Source organism: Piliocolobus tephrosceles, chromosome 17, assembly GCF_002776525.5.
Source record: "Piliocolobus tephrosceles isolate RC106 chromosome 17, ASM277652v3, whole genome shotgun sequence".
NCBI classification, from domain to species: Eukaryota; Metazoa; Chordata; class Mammalia; order Primates; family Cercopithecidae; genus Piliocolobus; species Piliocolobus tephrosceles.
This window is the reverse complement of record NC_045450.1, coordinates 18,512,445-18,539,114: the sequence shown is the minus strand read 5'-3', so window position 1 is coordinate 18,539,114 and position 26,670 is coordinate 18,512,445. Positions and strand designations below refer to the sequence as shown.

The following is a 26,670-nucleotide window of genomic DNA, read 5'->3' as shown; positions in this document are numbered from 1 at the left end:
TGCAGGGTGTTGTACTTTTGTACCCGAAGCCCTAAGTTCTCTATTCGCCACTCTGAATGTTCCCTTTAGGGAATTTCCACCAGAATCCTCGTTGGGGATTGAAATGTCTTTAGATTGAGGAAAAAGTGTTATGACAAGTCTGCATCTCTGATAAAAAGTGGAGTGAATGAGGAACGGAGAATTGCAAGCTCCTTTTCCTTCCTTTTCCTTTCCCCTGTCATAGAGCAGCTATGAGTTGTTGTCTCTCATAGCTGAGAGGTGTCTGAGTTGTTGCCAAACATGTGGCAGAGCTGCTGCTGCTGCTGCTGCTGCTGGGAAATGTACCTCTAAACCCGTCCTGCCTTTTCCACTGGCCTCCCTTTGGCCCTAAGTGCTGACGTAGGATTTTGTCTTTTTGTGCTTTGACTGGATTCTGAACAAGGCATTTTAGGAAGAGTGGTTAGTCTTGCAGATGAACCAATGAGATTCCCAGGGACGTGTGTGTGTGTGTTTTTTGAGATAGGGTCTCACTCTGTCACCCAGGCTGGAGTGTAGTGGCATATCATGGCTTATTGCAACAACCACCTATCCAGGTTAAGCGATCCTCCCACCTCAGCCTCCCAAGTAGCTGGGACTGCAGGTGTGCACCATAACAACCAGCTAGTTTTTAAAATTTTTTTAGAGATGGGGTCTCACTATATTGTCCAGGCTGGTCCCAGAGTCTTGGACTCAACTCATCCTCCTGTCTCGGCCCCCCAGTGCTGGGATCACAGGTGTGAGCCACCGTGTCCAGCCCCAGGGATGTATCTGATGAGATTCTTTTTTATCACAAGGAAGAGAATCCCAGGTGACTTCTGTAGGCGGGTATTGAATGCCAGGGGGAGATGAACATGTGGAGATGACACGGGAAGTTGCCTCATTAGCTGTTGGGACGGTATTTCCAAGTCTGGACTCTGCAGCAAGCCTCAGAGAGCTCCAGGTCCACTGGCTGAAGTCGCACATGACTGACTGTGACCACCTTCTTTCCATTCACCTAGCTTTTTGCATCCCAAAAGACAGGTTCTGACTGGGACATTTTTCATGATCGTTCAGCCTATACACGCCTCCTACAGACATCCCAGCCCAGGCAGGCCTCGATGGCCAGAAAGTTCAGTGTCACGTGGCAGGAAGGCCTGATGAGGGCCTGGTTCAGCAGCCCGTCAAGGAAGCATTATCTTCATTATCCCCAGTGTTGGCTTTATCAAGGCTAGTACAAAGATGGCAGTAACAGTTCCAGGCAGCGTATCAAGACCCTAGAACATTCCAGAGGAAGAAAAGCCTTTTTGTGTCTCAAACTTCCAGAAGCCTCCATTGCCGGGCAGAGTCATCTGCCCATAGCTGCACCCGCCCCTGTCATGGGAAGGGTGGTGATTCCCCTCAGTCAAAAAGAGTGGATGCTGGTAAGGTGGCCACGGTGTCCACAGCTGCCCACTGGGCAGAGGGGAGGCAGGCACTTCCGACGGTCTCCCTGGCTCTGAGCCCTGACCGCAGGCGCTGGCCAGGTCAGTAGTTGTACAAGTGTGTGCTACAAGGACCTACTTGGGCCACTTCCCTCAGGACGTGAACTTGGCCTGCCTTTCTTTCCTGGATTCACCCTTGAGGTACATAATGGGAGAGGCCGTGGAAAGCCCAAGAGGCAGTGTTCTGGATTTGAGTGAGCGCCTTCTGGGCACCTCCTCCTTTGATGGAGAAACAAATCCCTCCTGACTCTGAGCGACACTGTAGGAATGTGCCTGGTGTAAACAGGAACCAGCCGTTTCTTTCTTTTTTTTTGAGATGGAGTCTCGCACGGTTGCCCAGGCTGGGGTGTAGTGGCATGATCTCGGCTCACTGTAACCCCTGCTTCCTGGGTTCAAGTGATTCTCGTGCCTCAGCCCCCTGAGTAGCTGGAATCAGCCATTTCTATTCATAGTTTTTATCTTGCCCAGAGGTCACCCTAATGTTGGCCTGCCTTAGCTCTGTTAAAAGGGTTGAACTCTGCTGGGTGCAGTGGCTCACGCCTGTAATCCCAGCACTTTGGGAGGCTGAGGCGGGCAGATCATGAGGTCAGGAGTTCGAGATCAGCCTGACCAACATGGTGAAATCCCGTCTCTACTGAAAATAACAAAAAGTAGCCAGGTGGGTGTGGTGTCACAGGCTTGTAATCCCAGCTACTCAGGAGGCTGAGGCAGGAGAATTGCTTGAATCCGGGAGGTGGAGGTTGTAGTGAGCTGAGGTCAGGCCACTGCACACTCTAGCCTGGGCAACACAGTGAGACTCCGTCTCAAAAAAATAAAAAGGTGTCTTTGGGTGATTGTGGAGAGAAGGTGATCCTATGTCCACTGTGTTGCTCCCATCCAAGCCCTGCTGACTGGTAGCTCTCATGAGGGTGTGATGGTCAGGCCTTGCCCCTGGTGTAAATTCTGTCTGTAATAGTGTGCGACTTTTTTTTTTTTTTTTTGAGACAGAGTCTTGCTCTCTTGCCCAGGCTGGAGTGCAGTGGCACGATCTCAGCTCACTGCAACCTCCGCCTCCTTGGTTCACACCGTTCTCCTGCCTCAGCCTCCCGAGTAGCTGGGACTACAGGCGCCCGCCACCACGCCCGGCTACTTTTTTGTATTTTTAGTAGAGACGGGGTTTCACTGTGTTAGCCAGGATGGTCTCAATCTCCTGACCTCATGATCCGCCTGCCTTGGCCTCCCAAAGTGCTGGGATTACAGGCGTGAGCCACCGCGCCCGGCCAAGGGTGTGACTTTCTAACTCAGCATCACCACTGGCTTAGGAGTTCCATTTGCACAGGGGGGGCTTTATTGCTTTTCTATGTACATAAGAACTTCAAGTCTCACCAGTGGAGGTTGGGCAGCCAAGACACCACGATGCTGGGTGTCTTCAGAACGGACTTAACCTTTTCCTTTTGCTTTCTGCCAGTGCAGACCACCGTCGCTCAGATGAGCAGGACCCCACCCACCCTGTGGCAATCTTGTCTTTGGAGAATCACTCTAGCTCCCATCCTTTGTAAATTAATATTGGTTTGAGCACTACCCTCCAGCATGGCTGCAGTGAGCCATGATTGCATCACTGTGCTCCAGCCTGGGTGACAGAGCAAGACTGTCTCAAAAAAAAAAAAAAAAGTATTTGCCAAATAGACACAGTCCTCACAAAAGAAGTTGGCAGAATAACACCCCTTCCTACCACACATCCTCAGAACCTGTGTATTTGTTAGGTTACGAAACAAAAGGGAATTAAGTTTGCTAATCAGCCGACCTTAAAACAGGAAGAGGATCCTGCATTTCTGGGTGGGCCCAAGGTAATCGCAAAGATCCCTGAATGTGGAAGAGGAAGGCAAGAAAGAGTCCGCATCAAAGAGCCTTTTAAGAAAGACTTGACTAGACACTGCTGCTTTTGAAGATGGGAAGGGAAGGGTCAGAAGCTAAGGAATGTATGTGCCGTCTAGAGGCTGGAAAGGAAGTAGATTCTCCCCCTAGAGCCTCCCGAAAGGAGCGTAGCCCTGCTGATGCCTTCATTTTAGCCCAGTGAGACCAGGTGGACTTCAGACCAATAGAACCGTCAGATGACAACATTATGTTTTAAGCCGCTAAATTGTGGCAATTTGTTAAAGTAACAATAGAAGACTTGATATAAGTCTCATGTAGAAGTTTCCATCATTTTTCTTTTTCTTTCCTTTTTTTTTTTTTTTTTTGAGACGGAATCTTGCTCTGTCGCCCAGGCTGGAGGCATGATCTCAGCTCACTGCAACCTCCACCTCCAGGGTTCAAATGATTCACCTGTTTCAGCCTCCTGAGTAGCTGGGATTACAGGTGAGCACCACCACACCCAGCTAATTTTTTTTTTTTTTTTTTAATTTTTAGTAGAGACAGGGTTTCACTGTGTTGTTGGCCAGGATGGTCTTGATCTCTTGACCTCATGATCCACCCACCTCGGCCTCCCAAAGTGTTGGGATTACAGGCATGAGCCACCGCGCCTGGGCCCCATCATTTTTATTTTCTACAATTCTGGCTGACATCTTACTGCACCATCCTGCCTAATGATAGACTTCATCTCATGCAGACCAGTGTTTTCAGAGGCCAGCTTACTGATTTAGTAAAGGGCTGGGGGAAACTGCACACACAAGGACAGACAAAATCAGCCTCTGCCGGGGCCACATGACAAGATTCAGAAGCGCCTTTGGTATGGGGGGTACCTGACCTCACGTGAAAGTCCAAGTTCAGGTTAATGTGACAGCAGCAAGAATTCACTGGCCTAGGCTTGGGAACTAATGCCACCCACCCAACACATTCAGCCTCAGAGGAGAAGAAATGACTTGAAGAACATAATTTGTGAATTTGCCAATTGTTTTTTCATTTTATAGCATCACACAATAAAAGTAGTAGATAAATTAATTTTAATGAAAATAATTTTGTGGGCCAGGCATGGTGGCTCACGCCTGTAATCCCAGCACTTTGGGAGGCTGAGGTGGGCGGATCACCTGAGGTCAGGAGTTGGAGACCAGCCTGACCAACATGGAGAAACCCCATCTCTACTAAAAATACAAAATTAGCCAGGCATGGTGGTGCATGCCTGTAATCCCAACTACTCAGGAGGCTGAGGCAGGAGAATCGCTTGGACTCGGGAGGCAGAGGTTGGGGTGAGCTGAGATCACACCATTGTACCCCAGCCTGGGCAACAAGAGTGAAACTCCATCTTAAAAAAAGAAAAAAAATAGAATTTTGTGAAATAAAGGCCACTTGGGAGTATGTGAGCCACCACACAATGCTTTCTGAGTTTCTGTATGATTTATTTAGTAGAGGGGAGGGAAAGAGGCATTCATTAGTGTCTGCTGTCCTTTTTTTAATTTTTTTGAGATGATGTTTTGCTCTCATTGCCCAGGCTGGAGTACAGTGATGCAATCTCGGCTCACTGCAACCTCCGTCTGCTGGGTTCAAGCGATTCTCCTGCCTCAGCCTCCCAAGTAGCTGGGATTCCAGGTGTGCGCAGTCACACCTGGCTAATTTTTGTATTGTTAGTAGAGACGGGGTTTCACCATGTTGGCCAGGCTGGTCTCGAATTCCTGACCTCAGGTGATCCACCCACCTCGGCCTCCCAAAGTGCTGGGATTACAGGCATGAATCACCGTGCCCAGCCAATAAATTGATTATAAAAAAATTTTTAGCCCCTTTTACTGTCTGAGGTTAACTAGGTGTTCAACTGTAGTCTTGTATTTCTCAGAGTAAAGATGAAATGTAATCTATGTCCGGTTCCAGTGTGGATCTTCTAGAAGCACAATAGTTTGCAGCACTTTAAATCCACAATGTGGATGCATTTTCACAATGGCAGTGGGGCTGAGAGTATGAATCACCCATCGGTATGAATGCTTTTACTGATTCAAAATGAAATGTCGGTGCAAGCTCACCAGTCGTAATAGAAGAATCAGGTTCCACCAAACTGTTGGAAGAAAAGCAGACAGAATCACATGCTGTTGAGAATTGTGGCTGCAAAACAAACCAGGCTAATAAATTTAGACACGTTCTCTCTCTTCTGGAGGAAGACAGTCAGAAGTAATTAAATGAACAGTCATGAACATAAATGCTCCTTCAGGACATTTATTCAGTTACTGTATACTGAAGCCACAGAGAATGTCAGATTTGACCTCGCTTTCTCCTTTGGTCCACCAACACAGATTCTAAGTCCGATCGAGCTGCTTTTGATAGGAAAAAGAGTTAATGGAGTGCTATTTCTGCCGTTTATAAATCCTCCACAGGGGTTCAGGTAACACTGAGTTCCAGACCTCGGGCATGCTCTAACTTGAAGGTACAAAGTCTGGAATGGAATGGGTCTGGAACTTTAAAAGTGGACTGCTTTTCAAAGTCCTTTTTCTAAACTATGAAAGAAAAAAAAACACCTTCCAGAAAAGAAAGATGTTACTTGCATTCTTGTTTCTCTCTTGCTAAAGGCCCATCGGATTGGGCTGAGTAGACTGAAGGCCACTTGTGCAAAGACAACGCAGAGACGCTGCTTCTCAATGAAGATTGCATTTTAATGCTCTGACAACTCCCATTTCTTCATTGTCAGAATAACCTGGATAGAGGCCAAAGCTTAAACCAATGTGCACAAATGTAAAAAGAAAAGGAAAATGCGAAACCTAAATTGCAGTGAGAGTTCAGGACAGCAGAGCAGATCCTTCTGGATTTGGCGCCTGAGTCCCTGAGCCTGGGGATGGGCCTGGGGGTCAGGTCCTTGTTTGCAGAGGGAGTCTGAGGGCCAGCTCCGTCAGATGAGTCATGTCGGGTTGTTTGCTTTGCTTCTTGATGTATTCTAGCGTTTTCACCTACGAGGAAAAAGAAAGATCCATCTCCTTTCTGGTTCATTATCCTTGGAGCCCAAGGCTCTAATGAATCAGCCTTTAATTGAGCTTAGATTTCTTAGCAGAGAATAGTGAGTTTTTTGAGAGATGAGGGGAGGGAAGAAATCAAAGTCTTTAACTTCTTGGATTGCAGCTTGCCCTAAAAATCAGATTTGGGTGTGACCAGAAATGACTGATGTTTTATATGTATGGTTTTTATTCAGAGAGAATAGACTTTTAAAGCTATGCTTTTGTTTTTTGTTCTGGAGACAAGGTCTTGCTCTGTCACCCAGGCTGGACTGCAGTGGTGTGATCATAGCTCACTGCAGCCTCAAACTCCTGGCCTCAAGCCATCCTCCCTCTTCAGCCTTCCGAGTAGCTGGGACTACACATGTGCACCACCATGCCCAGCTAATTTTTTATTTTTTGTAGAGACGAGGTCTCTCTATGTTGCCCAGGCTGGTGTCAAACCCCTGGCCTCAAGCGATCCTCCTGTCTCAGCCTCCCAAAGTGCTGGCATTACAGGCATGAGCTGCCACACCTGGCCAGCTCTGCTTTTTACTGCTAGGAAGTGATCCAGTAGAAATGGACCAAGTGCCTTTCTAAAAGGGGAGTTTGGGGTTGTCTGATGTCCAGGCCACAGTGCCGTGTTGAGGGTGGTTGTGCACTGGCCAGTGGGCTTATACCACGGGGCCCTCCGAGCGCCTCACCATGGTCCTGGTGTCTGCACAGCCGTGCCTCTGTGCCAGGTGCCACAGGTTGACGGAGAGCTGGTTGAGCTTGTTGTTGCGTAGGTCCCCATGGGCCAAGATGCTGTTAAAAAAGGAAAGGCCCAACGAGCTCTGGCGCTTCAGGGCCTGAAACAGAAAACGGAGGTTACTGCCTTGCACTGGGGCTCAGGCTGTGCCCTGCAGAGATGCTGTGGACAGTGTTGACTCTGGGGTAGGTCATGGCTGAGTTCCAGTGCCAGCTCTGCCACGTATTTGCTGTAGGGCAAGCTGCTGAACCTCCCAGAGTCCCAGCTTCTTCATCTGTAAATGACAGTAAGGTCACCACTGCAGAGGGTGGGGATTCAGTAAGATGACAAAGCTCTGTGCTCACAGATGGTCATTACTCATGAAATGGAAGAAACTCACCATTCAGTGAGGTCGCGGAATGAAGGGTAACCCAGCAGTGACAAGCCTTGCTTAAACACAAGTACAGCTGAAAACTGAAAGGCTTCACCTTGCCTCTTTCAGATGTGTCCTCAAACTACCTAAAGCTGTAGTCAGTATTCCTGCCCCGGGGCTGCCAGTAATAAAGACCAAAAGACATCTCCTCCGGAACTGAGCTCCCCAATCCTTGGTGCCCACATCCAGCCTTTACATGCTGACATCAGATCTTTCCTTTCTTGCTCAGTAATCTGATGTGAGAGGTATCTTGCCAAAAAAAAGTCTAACCACAGCGTCATGGTTGACCAAACCTGAACTCCAGCTTTGAATGATAAGACGAAAGGGAAAATAAATCTCCAAAATGCAACCCCAGGCCCAGGAGAGAGGATACAACTTCCCCAAGGTAAACGAAGGCCCCTCGAACAGCCGCATCAACAGGTGGGTACCTGCTGTTCAGGAACCCATGGGGCCAGAGCAGATCCCACATCTGCACAACATCAGTGCTGCCAAGAGTCTCGTGTCTGCTCCCTGACAGTGAATGCGTGTAAGAGCCCTTAAGAGTGTGCCAGGGGTTCTGCTCTGTGCTTTACACAACTCGCCTGATTTAACCTTCATGACAACTCTGTGGCAGGTACATTCCTAACCACCCATGATAGACAGAATTCTAGAGGCGTCTCCCAACATTCCTTCCCCTGTTATTCAAGCACGAATCCTGGTGCTGCTGTGGAGAGACTGCAGATGGAATTAAGGTAGGGAGCGTATCTTAGATGACCTGAGTGGTCCCACTGTAATCACTGGAGCCCTTAAAAGCAGAAGCATTTCCCCAGTCAGAATCAGCGACAAGCAGTGAAAGAGAAAAACAGGAAAGAGGAGGAAGAAGGGAAGTCAGATTCAAGGCATAAGGAGAAGCTGGCCCACCAGTGCTGGCCATGAGCTGAGAAACACAGGCAGCTTCTAGAAGCTAAGAAGGACGCCTGGCCAACAGACACAGGACCTCAGCCCATGATCACGTGGACCTGCAGTCTGCAAATACCCTGAAGGAACAAGGAAGTGGATTCTTTCCAGTGCCTCCTGATAAGAGCCCAACCAGCAAGACCTTGACTCTGGCCTTGTGAAACCCAGAACAGAGACACCGGTGCCAGCCAGCACTGACTTCTCACCTACCAGTGAGATCAAAAATGGGTACTGCTGTAAGATGCCAAGTTTGTGGCAACTGGTTATGGCGGCAACAGGAAACGAATACGCTCCCATTCTGCAGATGAGGCACCTGAGGCTCCGAAAGGTTAGGAACTTGCCCAAGGACCACAGTTGGGTCCTCACAATGCAGAGGGGAGTCCGAGCTCCAGATGTCTGACTCCAGAGCCTGTGCTCGTACTTGCAGCCCTCTCCAGGCCACACACTCAGGGTTGCATCTTACCAGGAATCGGAGTCGGAAGGGCCTGAGAGACTTGCCCAGTGCTGCGAGCCAACTTTGGTTATGCAGTTTTATGCAGGGAGTAAGAATGGCTTGATTGGGCTTACATCAAAACACATTTCTTCCTGCTTTTCTCAACTACTCTTGGTGGCTAAAACCAACTTATCAACCATCCATCCATCCAGCGTTCCACAGATATTTCACATGGCGCCTGCTAGATGCTATGCCAACTGATTTACCCCTTTTTACTGTCCTTTCCCAAGTGAGAATTTAAAGTCTTTTAGTGAAAAGAAAATAATTAGCCGAGCATGGTAGCACACACCTGTGGTCCCAGCTACTCAGGAGGCTGAGGCTGGAGGATCACTTGAGGGCAAGAGTTGGAGGCTGTAGTGAGCTATGATCCCACCACTGCACTCAAGCCTGGGCATCAGAGCAAGACCCTGTCTTAAAGAAAAAGGCAAGGAATAGCTTCCAGTGCAGTTGGGCAAGGTGGCTGAGTGGCAATTAATAATCTTCAGCACCCCCTACCCCCACCCGGCAAAATTGAGCCTGCCTTGGCAACAGCCTAGAGCAGCAACAGTCACAGAAGCAGCAGAGCCGACGGCGAAGAGCCCAGTCATCAGGGAGCAGGTTGTGCTGTGGGCACCCAGGCCCGTGGGCACCGAGAGAAAAGCGCTTTGGCATGGGGCATGCGGGCTGGCACCTACTGGGCACGGACTCGCAAACTGGCTAGCGACCACCTGCTCTGGCTTCATTTGTTCTAACAGACAATGCAGTTATGCCCCGAGTGGGAACCTGAGCCCGTTCTGCTCCTTTTAACCTGGTCCTCGTCTGACACCTGGGAGAACGGGAGCCCCGCTTTCTGCTTGGATCTAGAAGAACAAGCTAAAACAAAACTCTTTCAAAGCCAACTAAGTCTCCTTGGAGAGAGGCCCTTTGACTACCTTTCACTGAAGCGGGAGAAATTGTTTTAAAAGTCAGACAAGCAGCACAATACCTAATTGGCTATTTCTCCATTCCATATCTTCTCAATTAGCAAAAAGCTCAATTCGCATGTGTTTTAAATGCCAAAGCCCATTAAAAGTGAAATCATTAGAGACATGTCTGGGGGATGAGACACATGCCAGCTGATACTCAAACACCGAGAAAAATACAAACACATAGCTCGGGAACCAAATCAGGGCCTGATCCCCAACCCTCGCCACACAGGTTTTAAATAGAAAAGAGCTGCTTTTGCTATGAGAATTGTCATTTCCAGGAAGCTCTCTGGGTTTGGCATGGTTCCCAGCTCCACCACACCCAAACAAACAACTTCATGAAATACAGCTTGTGATTAAAATGAGGCTGGCACCTTCACGTGGCCTTAGAGGATGATTTTGGAAGCAGGGTTGCTACCAGAGCTAAGAGAGAGGATTCTCAGAACGGCACAGGCATCAGGGTTTTCCAACAGCAGGAAGCCCCCCACCCCACTCGGTGGGGAGAAATCCCACCAGGCCCTTCCTGGTCTGTGATGGGCCTGGGTACCAAGCCTCATGCTCTTGGGGGTACCAGACTTCAGAGGACTTCAATATGGCTGCTTGAGCTAAACTTCAAATAGCATCATTAAAACGAAGGATAGCCGGGCGCAGCGGCTCATGCCTGTAATCCCAGCACTTGGGCAGGCTGGGGCAGGCTGAGGCAGGCGGATCATGAGGTCAGGAGATCGAGACCATCCTGATTAACATTGAAACCCCGTCTCTACTAAAAATACAAAAAATTAGCCAGGCGTGGTGGCGGGCACCTGTAGACCCAGCTACTCAGGAGGCTGAGACAGGAGAGTCACTTGAATCCAGGAGGTAGAGGTTGCAGTCAGCTGAGATTGCACCACAACACTCCAGTCTGGGCAACACAGTGAGACTCTGTCTCAAAAAGAAACAAAACAAAAAAAACAACAACGAAGGATAACATGTTCAGTTTGAGCTTGGTCCACCCATGTGATCATGTTTTTATTTATTTTTATTTTAGAGACAGGGTCTTGCTCTGCTGCCAGGGTTGGAGTGTAGTGGTGCAATCACAGCTCACTGCAACCTCGCACTCCTGGGCTCAAGCGATCCTCCCACCTCAGCCTCCTGAGTAGTCCCAGCTACTCAGGGTGCACTCCACCATACCGGGCTAACTTTTACATTTTTTTAGAGATGGGGTTTTACTATGTTCCTCAGGCTGGTCTCAGACTCCTGGAATCAAGCAATCCTTCTTCCCCAGCCTCCCAAAGTGTTGGGATTACAGGCATAAGCCACTATGCCTGATGTTTTTCTAATAAATACGCATACATGGACAGACGTTTTCAGTGAACGTCGCTGGGATTTACGCCATGTGAAATGTTCTTCAGAAACATTCCATCTTTGCTATTCTTTCAGAGTTTTGTTTCAGAATCACTATCACCATCAACCCCTCTCTCCACCAGAGAAACAGACATAAATGTTAAATATAAATAGCTCCAAATTATATGGTTCTGGGCTTTATTTTTATTGCAAGCTTGGGACTTCTGGGCTGTGATCATTTATGCTGTCAGTGACCACCTCTGATTAAACCCAGCCTGTTGCCTCAGCATGAAGAAATGTAATTTTGAACCACATGTCAAGTTTTCTGTGGGTGTGACTTGTCAAACACATGTCAGTGTTCTAAGAAGTCCCTGAACTAGAAGGTGGAGCCAGAGCCAATGGTTTCAAGAAATCAGGGGAAGGCTGGGCATGGTGGCTCACTCCTGGAATCCCCAGCACTTTGGGAGCCCAAGGCCATGGTGGGTCGATCACTTGAGCTCTGTATTTATTTTATTTTATTTTATTTTTGAGACAGAGTCTCGCTCTGTCACCCAGGCTGGAGTGCAGTGGTGCGATCTCAGCTCACTCAAATCTCCCCATCCTGGGTTTAAGCAGTTCTCCTGCCTCAGCTTCCTGAGTATCTGAGATTACAGGCATGCGCCACCACACCCGGCTAATTTTTGTATTTTTAGTAGAGATGAGGTTTCACCATGTTGGCCACGCTGGTCTCAAATTTCTGACCTCAAGTGATCTGCCCGCCTCAGCCTCCCTAAAGTGCAGGGATTACAGGCATGAGCCACCATGCCCAGCCAAGCTCAGTATTTTGAGAGTAGCCTGGGCAACACAGACCCTGGCTCTACAAGCAACAAACAAAAAGTTAGCTGAGTGTGGTGGTGCATGCCTGTAGTCCCAGCTACTTGGGAGGCTGACATGGGAGGATCACTTGCGTCCAGGAGGTTGAAGCTGCAGTGAGCTGAGATAGTGCCACTGCACTCCAGCCTGGATGACAGAGTGAGACCCTGTCTCAGGGAAAAAAAAAAAAAAAAAGATATCAGGGGGAAAAGCTAAGACAAACTTTCCACGGGGGGATCGAATTCGTACAAGCTGAAGGTGAGAGGCTTCCGTTATTCCTGTCAGCTGAAAGGACTGGGTCCTGAAAACCATCTACACAGAAGAGGGAAGAGGTATGAACCCTTGCTGAGTGTTTGTCCATGTTTGTAAAAGGCCTTTTAAAAAAATGTGTATTTAGGGTTTTATTTTCTCATCGTGATTCATGAGCCTCACATGCAACATTTAAAAAATTATTGATACATAAGATTTGTGTTTATGAGGTACATGTGATGTTTTGTTACATGCCTAGAATACACAATGATGATGCCAGGGTGTTTGGTGTGTCTGTCACTTAAGCATTTATCATTTCTTTTTTTTTTTTTTTGAGATGGAGTCTCCTTCCCAGGCTGGAGTGCAGTGGTGCGATCTCAGCTCACTGCACGCTCCGCCTCCCAGGTTCAAGCAATTCTCTGCTTCAGCCTCCTAAGTAGCTGTGATTACAGGTGTCCACCACCACACCCGGCTAATTTTTGTATTTTTAGTAGAGACTGGGTTTCACCATCTTGACCAGGATGGTCTTGAACTGCTGACCTTGTGATCCACCTGCCTCGGCCTCCCAAAGTGCTGGGATTATAGGCGTGAGCCACCACGCATGGCTGCATTTATCATTTCTATGTGTACGGAACATTTCAAGTCTTCTCTTATAGCTATTTTGAAATGTATAATACATTGTTGTTAACTATAGTTACTCTTCTCTGCTATTGAACATTAGAACTTATTCCCTTTTATTTCCCCTTTTTTCTTTTCTTTTTGGAGACAGGATTTTGCTCTGTTGCCTAGTCTGGAGTGCAGTGGCATGATCACAGCTCACTGCAGCCTCGAACTCCTGCCTCAGCCTCTCCAGTAGCTGGGACTACAGGCACACACCACCATGCCTGGCTAATTTAAAATTTTTTTTTGAGATGGAGTCTCACTCTGTCACCCAGGCTGGAGTGCAATAGCATGATCTGGGCTCATGGCAACCTCCGCCTCCTGGGTTTAAGTGATTCTCCTGCCTCAGCCTCCCGAGTAGCTGGGACTACAGGCGCACACCACCACGCCCAGCTAATTTTTTCTCTATTTTTTGTAGAGGTGGGATTTTGTCATGTTGGCCAGACTGGTCTCGAACTCCTGGCCTCAAGTGATCCACCCATCTCAGCCTCCCAAAGTGCTGGGATTACAGGTGTGAGCCACCGTACCTGGCCTAATTTTTAATTTTTTTTTATAGAGATAGGATTTTACTATGTTACCTAAGCTGGTCTCAAATTCCTAGGCTCAACTAATCCTCCCACCTGGGCCTCCCAAAATGTTGGGATGACAGGTCTAAGGCATTGTGCCTGGCCTATTCCTTCTAACTATTCTATCTATCTTTGTACCCATTAACCAACCTCTCTTCATTGCCCTTCCCCCCGCACCCACACACATCCACATACGCTTTCCAGCCTCTGGTATCAATCATTCTAGGAGAGTTGCCTTGTCTGATACTCACTGGTTTGATAAACCAGTTTTCCTGAAGAAGAAACTGGGGTTCCAATGCCACTCTTTCCACAAACAACCAAGAGCCCTCCAGGCACTAACTTGCTCAGAGTTCTGGTACTACAGCTTAGGGTCCCCAAGGTCAGTAGGACACAAGTCACATACCCTCCCTCCCTAGGGAAGGTGCTGTGAGGTGCTATGGGCCCCCACGGCAGCAGCATTTCTGTAACTGTTGGGCATGTAGGTCTCTGCCCTTTTTTTTTTTTTTTCTTGAGACGGAGTCTTGCTCTGTCGCCCAGGCTGGAGTGCAGTGGCGCCATCTCAGCTCACTGCAAGCTCCACCTCCCGGGTTCATGCCATTCTCCTGCCTCAGCCTCCCGAGTAGCTGGGACAACAGGCGCCCGCCATCACGCCCGGCTAATTTTTGTATTTTTAGTAGAGACGGGGTTTCACTGTGTTAGCCAGGATGGTCTCGATTTCCTGACCTCGTGATCCGCCGGCCTCAGCCTCCCAAAGTGCTGGGATTACAGGCGTGAGCCATCACGCCCAGCTGGTCTCTGCCCTTTCAACTACGAACCCTAAGGCCAGCCCTTTGGGCAGTGCCTCTGAACTTGGAGGCCAGAAAAAATCCTACTCACTCAAACACATGCTTGAACACCCTGGACAGAATGGGTATATATTGGCCGGGCGCGGTAGCTCACACCTATAATCCCAGCACTTTGGGAGGCCAAGGCAGGCGGATCACTTGAGCTCAGGAATTTGAGACCAGCCTGGCCAATGTGGTGAAACCCCGTCTCTACTAAAAACACAAAAATTAGCCGGGCATGGTGGGATATGCCTGTAATCCCAGCTACTTAGGAGACTGAGGCAGGAGAATCACTTGAACCTGGGAGGCGGAGGTTGCAGTGACCTGAGATCGCGCCACTGCACTCTAGCCTGGGTGACACAGGGAGACTCTGTCTCAAAACAAAAGAAAACAAACAAAAAAAAAGAATGGGGATATACTGCATGTGAGTATCTACAGCTAGCTATATAATGTTGTGGTATTTTTGGTGGGGTGCAGAAGGAACATGAGGATGGGTGGTGTTTTATACAGTCTTGGAAATGACAAAGAACTACTTCAATCCAGTTTGGTCTTATTTTGTCCTGAAAGGGTCTGGATGCTTTGAAAGGATGTGAAGTGAGAGGTAAGGGAGCAAAACCCAGGAAGAACAAGCGGGAGTCCAGGAAGACCCAGGGGGTTGGGAATGAAGGAGCTGGAGGAGGGAAGTGGTCAAGCACCTTGGAAGGAGGGGAGCATGGGAAGGGCACTGAGAACCCGGGGTCCAAAAATCCTCTTAGGTTTGGGGAAGGGAACTGAGGAGGAGGACAGAGAGAGAACAGAGGCCCGCTCCTGCCAGGAGCATATCAGGAATGAGTTATCAGGCAACATCTTTTGCTGGGTGGGAATAAAATAATCGAGATGCTCAGAGCTTTGAGCAAACAGCTCATAGTGGATAAAGGGCAAGATCCAGGAGAAGTGCTCGGAGGCAGAAAGTGAGGGAAGGACGCAGACAGAGGCCAGGCACTGGCTGTGACTCCCAAGATGCAGCCAACCTCCCCCATGCCTCCATCTTGACTACACTATAGCAATCCGTCTTAACCAGTGACAGAGACACACCTATGTCTACACAAGTAACTAACTTGGCCACGTCTGAGACAGGGTCTCTGGGACTCATGTGTCGCTCACACATTTGGGCCAAAGCTGCAAAAAGGGAAGCCATGGTCACCATAACTTGGGAAGAGAACCAGGTAGTTAATTGGGTTGTACTAGATGGAAATTATTGAAATCAATCAATCAACTATCTATATGGAGAATATGAAAAACAAACTGTTCTGAAAATACAAAATACACACATCTGATAAAAAGAATTTAGCTTGTGGATAAGAGCAGGGCTTCTAGAAAATTGCCTTGACCATACGCCATAGTTACCACCGTAGGATTCGATTTCCTCATCTGTACAGCATAAAGGGACTGCTGTGAGAATTAAGTGAAATAATGCATGCGCAAAATTCTTTATACTACACTTAATGTATAATGAAGGCTGGAAAAACAGAGCCTACTATTAATGACCACAGACCACTTCTTAAAAGTGAAGTGGGTCAGGCACCGTGGCTCACGCCTGTAATCCCAGCACTTTGGGAGTTTGAGACCAGCCTGGCCAACATGGTGAAACCCCATCTAGACTGAAATTACAAAAATTAGCCAGGTGTGGTGGCGGGCACCTGGATCCCAGCTACTCAGGAGGCTGAGGCAGGAGAATCGCTTGAACCCGGGAGACGGAGGTTGCAGTAAGCTGAGATCGCGCCATTGCACTCCAGCCTGGGCAACAAGAGCAAAACTCTGTCTCAAAAAAATGAAAAGAAAAAGAAAAGTGAAGTGGAAAGTCCTTGGTTGAGGAGGGCGATGTGGCAGTGCAGAGTTCAGGTTTGGGAATCCTGGCTGGAATCTCTGCTGTTTTATCACAGCCAGAGGAAATACCAAGGGCTCTGAATAACCCTCTCTGAGCCTCAGTTTCCCTTCCCATTCAGTGGAAATAAACACAGCACCTACATCTCACAGGGCTGTTGTGAGCACTGAAAGAGCCCAGGTATAGCAATCCCACACTATCACTGATTCACCATGAACTGATGGAGCATCTGCCGGAGGCCGGGCTCTGCATGAGATGTGGGGTGGTGCAGAGAGTTACCGGGGTCCCAGAGCCCCTGTCTTGTCATTCAGACACAGTCAGGTCTTCAAGACTCACCAGGTCCCTCCTGAGGGAGGCTGGATGGAGCTCCCCCCAGGAGCTGGGGGACAGACAGACAAACACACAACATTTCAGACGGTGACTGAACAGGGGCCACAGGGACAGTCGGGCAGAGGAATGCAGGTGGTGGTGGCTCCTTGAAACAGGGTCTGAGAAGGCCTCTCTGAGGTGGTCTTTTGAGCTGAGATTTGAATGATGAGAAGGAACAGCCAGGGAAAGCCCTGGCGGGGGCGCGGTCCAGGCAGAGAAAACAGCAGGAGCGAAGGCCCCAAAGCACTGGAGAAGTGGTTTGCACATAAACATTACTCACATGACACATTTTCCTTTCTAGAATGAACCAACATCAAACCACCCTGGAAACTTGTGCTTTCAGAGCAGGAGGCGGGTGGAGGACAGCAGAGGGCACCCACCTCGTCCTTGGCCAGGGTTTTCAGATGCTCTAGGATCTGAGCCATCACTGTCTCACACAGCTTGTTGTTTTCTGCCAGGAACTTGGAGTCTCCCCCGTAGAGGCTGTCGTTGGAGTCCACTGTTGAACAAACAAGAACAGTGAGACAGACCCAAGCCCCACGGCCATGCTGGCCAGGGAGAGGCAGCCGCGTGTCATGTCACACCGTGTCAGCAGATGGCAGGAAGTCGTGGCAGGGCAAATGGAAGTGGTGGAAATTTCCCACTGGGCTTGGGGCCTTGGGAATCACAAACGAAACACCCAGCCTGCAGGACGGTCTAAGCCAGTGGTGTGGAAGTCACCCCTCCAGCCTGTGTGTGCGTGGGGGGAAGCTGGGGGGAGGGGGGGACGTTAATAATGACAATGATCATCACAGCAGCTGCCAGGCACTGGGCTACGGCTTTAACTGCCTTATTGCAGAGCCCCCCACAACCAGTATGTGAAGAGATGGCTTTTTTTTTTGAGACGGAGTCTCTCTCTCTCTCACCCAGGCTGGAGTGTAGTGGCACGATCTCGGCTCACTGCAATCTCCGCTTCAAGGCTCAAGCAGTCCTCCTGCCTCAGCCTCTCGAGTAGCTGGAATTACAGGCACCTGCCAGCATGCCTGGCTGTTTTTTTAATTTATTTTTTAATTTTTAGTAGAGACGGTTTCACTATGCTGGTCAAACTGGTCTCGAACTCCTGACCTCAAGTGATCCGCCTGCCTCGGCCTTCCAAGGTACTGGGATTACAGGTGTGAGCGACCAGCCCAGCCAAGAGATGATATTAATATCTCCCTTTTAGGGAGATGAGGCTCAGAGATGGTCCTAGCTAGCTAGGATCCTAAACCATGAAGTCTGATTCCAGAGCCCACACTCAGCTACCGCATCCAGCTGCCTGCCCTGTCACCGTCTCCTCAAAACTGGCTTTGGAAGGACTGCAGAGATTTTCTATTTCAACTACTCTAGAAGTGTAAATCCCTTTGATAATGTCTCTTGCCAAAAGCTCCTCCACTGTTTGCTTGGTCTCGTCCTGTGACAACCACTGCCTAGAGTAAGACAGGCCTAGCTAAAGACAGCCGGAGTTTGAGCTCCTCCTCCCTTCCTCCTCCCTCCCTCCTTCCTCCCTGCTCCTTCCTCTCAACTGACCTTCACACAGAGCATAATCTGGGCGACGAAACACACACCACACTCTGTGCTGCTTTACACTTTGTTTTTTTAACTTAATGATAAATCTTGGGGTTGGGATCAGTGGCTCACACCTGTAATCCCAGCACTCTGGGAGGCTGAGGCAGGAGGATCACTTGAGTCCAGGAGTTTCAGACCAGCCTGAGGAACATAGCAAAACCCCATCTCTACAAAAAAAAAAATTAGCTGTGTTTGGTAGCTTATGCCTGTAGTCCCAGATACTCGGGGGGGCTGAGGTAGGAGGATCCTTGAGCCCAGGAGTAGGTGGCTGCAATGAGCTATGATCACACGACTGCACTCTAGTATGAGCAATACAGCAAGATACTGTCTCAAAATAAACAAAATAAAATAAATCTTCATGCTATTTCCATATCAGCGTACAACAGTCCCCCTTATCCTTAGGGGATACGTTCCAAGACCCTCAGTGGGTGCCTGAAATCATACAGTATTGAATCCTATATACATTATGCTTTTTCCTGTATAGTAATGGGTAGGTAGTGTCGCATCAGTGTGGATAAGCTGGACAAAGGGATGACTGATATTCCAGGTGGGACGAAGTGAAATTTTGTCACCCTATTCAGTACAGTGTGCAAATTAAAACTTACGAATTATTTCTGAGATTTTCCACTTAATATTTTTGGACCAGGTTGACTGTGGAGTAACTGAAACCACAGAAAATGAAACTGGAGCTGGGCACTGTGGCTCACATCTATCATCTGAGCATTTTGAGAGGCTGAGGCGGGTGGATCACTTGAGGTCAGGAGTTTGAGACCAGCCTGGCCAACATGATGAAACCTAGTCTCTACTAAAAATACAAAAAATTAGCTGGGCGTGGTGGTGCAAGCCTGTAGTCCCAGCTTCTTGGGAGGCTAAGGCAGGAGAATCGCGTTAACCCGGGAGGCAGAAGTTGCAGTGAGCCAAGATCTCTACTAAAAATACAAAAATTAGCCAGATGTGGTGGTGTGTGCCTGTAGTCCCAGCTACTTGGGAGGCTGAGGTGGGAGGATCACTTGAGCCCAGGAGGCAGATGTTGCAGCAAGCAGAGATCACGCCACTGCACTGCAGGCAGGGCTACATTTTGTATTTTTATAGAGATAGGGTTTCTCCATGTTGGCCAGGCTGGTCTCAAACTCCCAACCTCAAGTGATCCTCCTGCCTTGGCCTCCCAAAGTGCTGGAATTACAGGCGTGAGCCACTGTGCCCCGCCATGAACACCTATTTCTTGAATCACCAGTTGATAACATTTTGCTACTTTTATGCAAGCTCTCTTTCTTGTTGTCTATAAGGATGGACAGATACACATTTTTTTTTTTTGGCTGAACCATGTGAAAGCAGGTTGCAGGCATATCGCCTAAGAACAAGGAGAAAACCTGCTTTTCTTTGTTCCCCAGCTTCTCTGGTCACAGGAATCTCTTATCCAATCTTTAACTGCTCGTTTATGGGGACTCTGCTGGGACACTTCCCCAAGGTTTCCTTTGCGATTGCTTGTGTGACACCAGGTTGGGAGTTAATGGCCCTGGGCCGCAGGAGTCAATCTCAGAATTTCCAAGCTGGCTCTGGCTGCTGGGTCATGACTGTCACCTCCCCAGTGGGGGATGGCAGCTATTCTTGTAAGAAGCGAGAAGAATTCAATTCAGCCATTCAACAGCACCTGATTGTGCAGGGCAGCAAACTGCAGCTGGCGAAGGAATTTCTCATGTCTGCTGCTGAGGACCAGAATAGTTCCTGCATAAATTCCCAGTCTTCCTCCAGGCTGGAGTTCACTTGCATTCTGAACAGCCCAGCAGTGGAGAAGAGGGAAGGTCCAACCACCCCGAGGGGCCAGAGGTGTGTTTGCAGCAGGCCACTCACACACACATGCAACACCTACTGCATAAGGCCTGCTCCATGCCGGCTTCTAGGCTAGGAGCGGGAACCCGGTGGGGGACAAGGCTGACCTGGTCCTACCCTCACAGACACAGAGCTCATAGTCTATAAGGAGCTACAGACACCCAAACAGGCAATTGCAGTAGTGTGCAGAACTATTTGAGACAGAGTCTCGCTGTGTCGCCCAGGCTGGAGTTCAGTGGCACAATCTTGGCTCACTGCAACCTCCGCTTCCCAGGCTCAAGGAAGGGGGGCAGTACAGGGGATCATGGGATCCTAAAATCTATGCTTGGAAGAGGATTCTGGAATCAGTGAGATCTAGACTGAGTCCTAAAGGTTGAATTCACTAGCAAAAGTGGGAAAAAGGGTGAGGAGGGAGAAATGAATTCTCTATGCTAACACTTGGGGGTCATAGAGGGAGAGAGAAAAAGGCGAATTTGAGAATTAAAAGTAATTTGGTCCGGTCAGAGTGTATTGTTGGCCTTCAAGTCCAGACACAGCTCTCACGAGGGGGAGAAGAGATGTCCCCTGCAAATGGCCACTAAAAATAGCCCACAATCTCTGCATCTGTCCCACCCTGAGTTGCAAACCCGAATGCTGTGAGGGCCTGGCAGGTGACGCGGAAGAGTGAGGAGGGCCGCCTTGGCTTCACAGAAGCATCCTGGGTTGTACTCTTCCAATGAAGACACTCTGTCTGCACACGAAATACGTAAACACTGAGGGCCCAGGACTGTGCTTCACTTCCACATCAAACGTGCACACTCTCTTGTAACCTCGTGTGAAAGTACTGGAGGGACTGCTCCAAGCAGTGTCAGAGCCTTCTCTTTTTCTTAATCTGGGAAGAAAGTGGCCAAGGCATCCTCCAAAAACGCAGAAATTATTCCACCCCTCTTTGCCAAGTTCTAAGCTGTGTCAACATCGTCTCAAAGCCTCCCTAGAATGAGGAAGCACACAGGGGAAAAGGAGCCCCCACAGCCTGCAGAGCCTCCGTGACTCCCTGGGTCTCCTACCAAGACGCTGGGCAGGTCACAGTTGTGCATTCAAAGTAAACACAGCTGGACTAAGAAGAAGAAAAAGAAAATCCATCCTTCTGTTTTCATCTTTAAAAGCTAGAAAACGACACTCTTGCCTATCAAATCTAGCCTCGCTCCCTCTGCTGCCAATCTGGCTCTGGCAGTCTTTACTGGCGGGCTTATTCAGAGAAAGGACGGACTGAATCTGTTTGAGGGAGAGGAAGCAGAGGAGGGAGCAGAGAGGGCAGGGCAAGCTCCTCTGACAGCCTCACTTCCAGGTCTCCATCTGGTCCTCAAAGCTTTCTCTCATTGAAGTTCAGAGCCTTCAATGTGCACTTCACAAAAGAGGAAACAAAGATGCCAAGAAATACAGGGAAGGGTGTTCAACCTCGCCAGCCATCAGAGAAATGCAGACTCCACTCCTAGAACAGCTGACATGAAAAAGACTGACCACAGCAACTGAACAAATGGAAGCCTCATTCGTGCCTGGCGGGAATGTCAATTGGTTTAACCCTTTGGGAAACCGTGAGGCATTATCCACCAACGCAGAAGATAAGCAGATCCTATGAGCCAGCAATGCCACCCCCACGCAGACAGCCAGTGGGAATGTACACCAAGAAATACATGCAAGAATGTTCACAGCCGCACTACTCATAACAGCCCCAAACTGGACATGCAAATTTCCATCCAGAAGGAATGAATCAATTTTGGTACATCCACACCAAGGAATACTATACAGCAATGCAAAAGGTGAACTACAGTTTTACATACCAACACAGATGAATCTTGGACATCATGCTGAATTAAAGCAGCCAAATACCAAAGAATGCTTACAAAATATTCCATTTACTTATTCAGAAAGTGGCAAACTAATTAATAAATGCTAGAAGTCAGGAGAGAGAGTGGTGTGTCTTCAGAGAGTAGGGTGGTGATGCTGACTGAAGGAGGTGTTCTATTTCTTGATCTGGACTGTGGTTACCTGGGAGTGTTCGCTTTGTGACAATTCACTGAGCTCTATAGTTTACTGCATATATGTTATATAATACGCTTTAATTAAAACACTGCCTTTTTTTTTTTTTTGAGACGGAGTCTTGCTCTGTCATCCAGGTTGGAGTTCAGTTGCACAGTATTGGCTCACTGCAGCCTCCCGAGCTCAAGCGATTCTCCTGCGTCAGCCATCCAAGTAGCTGGGATTATAGGCGCTTGCCAACAGCCCGGCTAATGTTTTTGTATTAATTTTAGTAGACATGGGGTTTTGCCATGTTGATCAGGCTAGCCTCGAACTCCTGACCTCAGGTGATCCGCCTGTGCCACTGTGCCCAGCCAACACTGTTATTTTGTAATCAACAAAGCAGTCTAATGCATGTCCCACCGCTCTGGGTGTGAGTTTCACTTCCATCACTAACTACCGGAAACCCTGGAGTACATCACATTGTCTTTCTGGATCTCCTCTTGCTTATACATAAAATGGGGACGTGAATGCCTGTCCTCATAGTAAAGCTGTAAGGATTCGGGGAAAAAGGCCCGTAGAGCATGACGTAGTCCTTGGCACGCAGTAAGTGCTCAGATCAGGGTAGCCATCATCATTCTTGCTATGAACCAGCCTCCCTAAGTTATATTCATCCTCAGTCCCCAGACCCAGCTAGAGAAAGCCTGAGAGGTATGACAGAAAGCTGGCCATCCCTTAAGCACTGCTAATGTGTTCACTGCAACTTGCAAGTGTAGAGATGGTTTTTTAAACCATAAAGTATACAATTACTGGCCAAAGCACTTTTGACATTAAGATCAATTTTTGGAATCCAAAAATTAGAACTGAGGGTCTGCCAGGCAGGAGGATACTTGGGTTCGGTGGGAAAATGCCTGGAATTGGGATGTCTTGTGGTAAGTCCAGGACACGAGGAGGCTGCTCCCAACTTGTAGTAGCAAGTTCAAAATGTCTGGTAGCAGGCGGGGGATCAAGGCCACCTCCTTCCTCCAGAACACCCAGATAAGGGCCGCTGAGCCTTGGCATCATCTGAGGAGCAGGTGGCAAACACCCACACCAGGGTCCTGCCTGAGACTGGTAAGGAACAGGCCTGGCATGAAGCTCATGCATGTGTATATTTAGCCATTGTTCCAGTTTATTGTGTAGCACACTGATCCAAAAGAGGTTCCTCCGAAAAGAGAACACTTAACACTCTGTCGGTGGAAATGCAAATTAGTTCAGCCAGTGTGGAAAGCAGTTTTGGAGATTTCTCAAAGAACTGAAAACAGAACTACCATTCGACCCAGCAATCCCATTACTGGGTATATACCCAAAGGAAAATAAATCATTCTACTGAAAAGACACGTGCACACGTATGTTCATTGCAGCACTATTCGCAACAGCAAACACACAGAATCAACGTAGATGCCCATCAGCAGTGGATTGGATAAAGGAAATGTGGTACATACACACAATGGAATACTACACAGCCCTGAAAAAGAAATGAAATCATGGCCTTTGTGGCAACATGGGTGCAACTGGAGGCCATTATCCTAAGTGAACTAGTGCAGAAACAGAAAACTACTGCCATGTTCTCACTTGTAAGTGGGCCCTAAGCACTGGGTCCCATGGGCATAAAGATGGGAAGAACAGACACTGGGGACTATTAGAGGGAGGAGGAAGGGAAGGCGACAAGGGCTGAAAAACTACCCATTGGGTACTATCTCCTTCGCACCCCAAACCTCAGCATTGCACAATATACCCCTGTCACAAACCTGCACGTATACCTCCTAAATCTAAAATACAAGTTGAAATTACTATTATTTTTTAAAGAGTGTTTCTCCAAACAGGTCTGATGTTCAACATGATCTCAGGTGCTTGTTAAAGATGCAAACTAAGAAGGAAAGGCCAGGTGTGGTGGCTCATGGTTACAATCCCAACACTTTGGGAGGCTGAGACGGGTAGATCGCTTGAGCCCAGGAGTATGAGACCAGCGTGAGCAACATGGTGAAACCCTGTCTTCACAAAAAATTTTAAAAAATTATTCGGCTGCAGTGGCACATGCCTGTAATCCCAGCTACTTGGGAAGCTGAGGTGGGAGGACTGCTTCAGCCTGGACTATCAAGGCTGCAGTGGGCTGAGATCACATCACTGTACTCCAGCCTGGGTGACAGAGTGACACCTTGTCTCAGTCAATCAATCAATCAATCAAGGGCAGGATGGGGCTGAAGAATCTGTACTCCTTTTTTTTTTCTTTTTTGAGTTGGTGTTTTCACTCTTGTTGCCCAGGCTGGAGTGCAGTGGTACGATCTTGGCTCACTGTAACCTCTGCCTCCCAGGTTCAAGCGATTCTCCTGCCTCAGTTTCCTGAGTAGCTGGGATTACAGGGGTGCACCATGATGCCTGGCTAATTTTTGTATTTTTGGTAGAAACGGGTTGTGGCTCTTCTGGTCAGGCTGGTCTCGAACTCTTGACCTCAGGTGATCCGCCCGCCTTGGCCTCCCAAAGTGCTGGCATTACAGGCGTGGGCCACTGCACCTGGCCCAAGAATCTGTACTCTTAAGAGTTGCCCGAGGTAAGTCTTAGATCAGGTAAATCCAGTGAGACCCTGGACTAGAGGTTCATGGGAGCTAAAGTACAAGGGAGAAAACATAAAGAGAAAATGAAAGCATTCTGTCTGCCTTTCATGAAATCCGCGTGGAGCACGGTTTGGTGGGGGCGGCTCTGCTACCTTTGTCTATGTGGTAAAGGTACGTCTCCTGGCTCATGGCGGAGAGGAGATGCAGGACGCAGGTGTAGATGCGGATTTTCTCATCGCTGTTGTCCTCCCAGGTGTAGTCCTGGATCACGTTGAGAAGCTCTCGAACAAGAAACAGGACCCCATGTTCAGGATGATCCTAGTAGAGAACCAAAAAAAGGATCAACAATCCCAAAGATGAAGCAGGGAGGGAAAAAGAAAATCACACAGAAACCCAGATCCTCCCTCAGCAGCTGTGGAGAAATTCATGTTGTCAGTTACTGAACAAAGGCAAGACCCACTCACAAGCCTGGTTAAACAATACGGAGGAAAACGACAAAATGTGATTCCCACGAATCACAACGCTCCTGTCTGGGCAAAAGAGCTTTGAGGGTCCCTTTCTGGATCCCAAGAAGGAGAAGGCAAAGTTACCTGTCAGCTTAATGACCTGTTTCCAAAATTACACTCTTGTTTTTCTGTGGGTGGTGGCAGTAAAAAAAAATTAAAAAATAAAAAAATAAAAAAAAAAAAAAAAAAAAAAAAGGAAGCCCTGTTCTAACCACAAAAGCAAGATTGCGGGTATCGTAGCAGATGGAACGGCAGAAGCCACCTACGCTGGGTGAGCCCCCGGATGATCCCTGTCACCACTCGAGGCGGTGACTTTTAAATAGAGCCTCGCTCTTTGGGGTGCTCAGCAGCAGTAACAGCCAAATAGAGGACGCTGTCCTGGGAAAGGCAAAACCTGAGAGACAGTCACAGAGTTTATAGCAAACGGTGTTTCTCAGATGCTAAACTGAATCTATAAAAAGTTTTGGGGCGTTGCCCGGCGCGGTGGCTCAAGCCTGTAATCCCAGCACTTTGGGAGGCCAAGACGGGCGGATCACGAGGTCAGGAGATCGAGACCATCCTGGCTAACACGGTGAAACCCCGTCTCTACTAAAAATACAAAAAAAAAAAACTAGCCGGGCGAGGTGGCGGGCGCCTGTAGTCCCAGCTACTCCAGAGGCTGAGGCAGGAGAATGGCGTAAACCCGGGAGGCGGAGCTTGCAGTGAGCTGAGATCGGCCACTGCACTCTAGCCCGGGCGACAGAGCAAGACTCCGTCTAAAAAAAAAAAAAAAAGTTTTGGGGCGTAAAAAAGTAAGCAGCTTCAATTCCATTCCAAAAAAGGTGTATGTGAGTCTGGGAAAGCCCCGTTGACAGCTCTCCAGACACAGCCAGCCGCCTCCACGGCCTCGCTGGCCTGCCCCATGCAGGTCCCCTTCCCTTACCCCAGCCACGTTAAGGTAGGGAGAACAGCAAGATTGGAACCCGCAGCAGCAGGGGGAACAGCATGACCGGCAGGAGGCCATCTAGCCCAAGATGTGGTCTTGGGTGCAGGAACAAAGCCATTGCCAAAACATGGCCCAATGAGCATGGGGGAGAAAAACGCCAGCCTCGCTTTCCTCCTGCCCTGCATCATGCTGCTGCCTCCTACTGGCTGAACAAATTGGGAGCCAGAGGAAGGATAGGTGAGGCAGTCCCCAGAAGCCAGTCTCCCCCACACAGAGTAGGACAAAGGGCACAGAGTGGCACCAGGGGCCGGCACAGACGTCCAGGTTCTGGCCTCCAGCCAGGCACGTTCTCTCTGCCTAGAGTCGGTGCCCCAGGGCTTGGCCAGACTGGCTCCCTGGTAGCCTGCAGTTCTCATCTTACACATTAGCTCCTTAATGAGGCCTTTCCTGACGTTCCATCTGCAGCCGTCTTACTCTCTCTTCATCACAAATCATCCTTTTTTTAGGAGGTGGGGGTGGTTCTGAGATGGGGTCTCACTCTGTCACCCCGGCTGCAGTACAGTGCCATGATCACAGCTCACTGCAGCCTTCACTTTCTGAGCTCAAGCGATCTTCCTCCCACCTCAGCCTCCTGAGGAGCTGGGACT

The 26,670-nt window shown here is 48.8% G+C and overlaps 1 protein-coding gene across 2 annotated transcripts in view; it reads right to left on the bottom strand.

The window, feature by feature from the left end:
• Positions 1-5,581: 5,581 nt before the first annotated feature.
• Positions 5,582-26,670, bottom strand: part of VPS35L (VPS35 endosomal protein sorting factor like) — a 148,886-nt gene continuing 127,797 nt past the window's right edge. For both annotated transcript variants that reach the window (XM_023225070.2, XM_023225069.3), the window contains 4 exons: positions 24,745-24,910; positions 16,967-17,085; positions 7,048-7,194; positions 5,582-6,322 (listed from right to left, as the gene is read on the bottom strand). In XM_023225070.2, the coding sequence (XP_023080838.2) occupies positions 6,224-6,322; positions 7,048-7,194; positions 16,967-17,085; positions 24,745-24,910 (531 nt within the window). In that variant the 3' untranslated portion in view covers positions 5,582-6,223. The remainder of the gene's footprint in view (positions 6,323-7,047; positions 7,195-16,966; positions 17,086-24,744; positions 24,911-26,670) is intronic.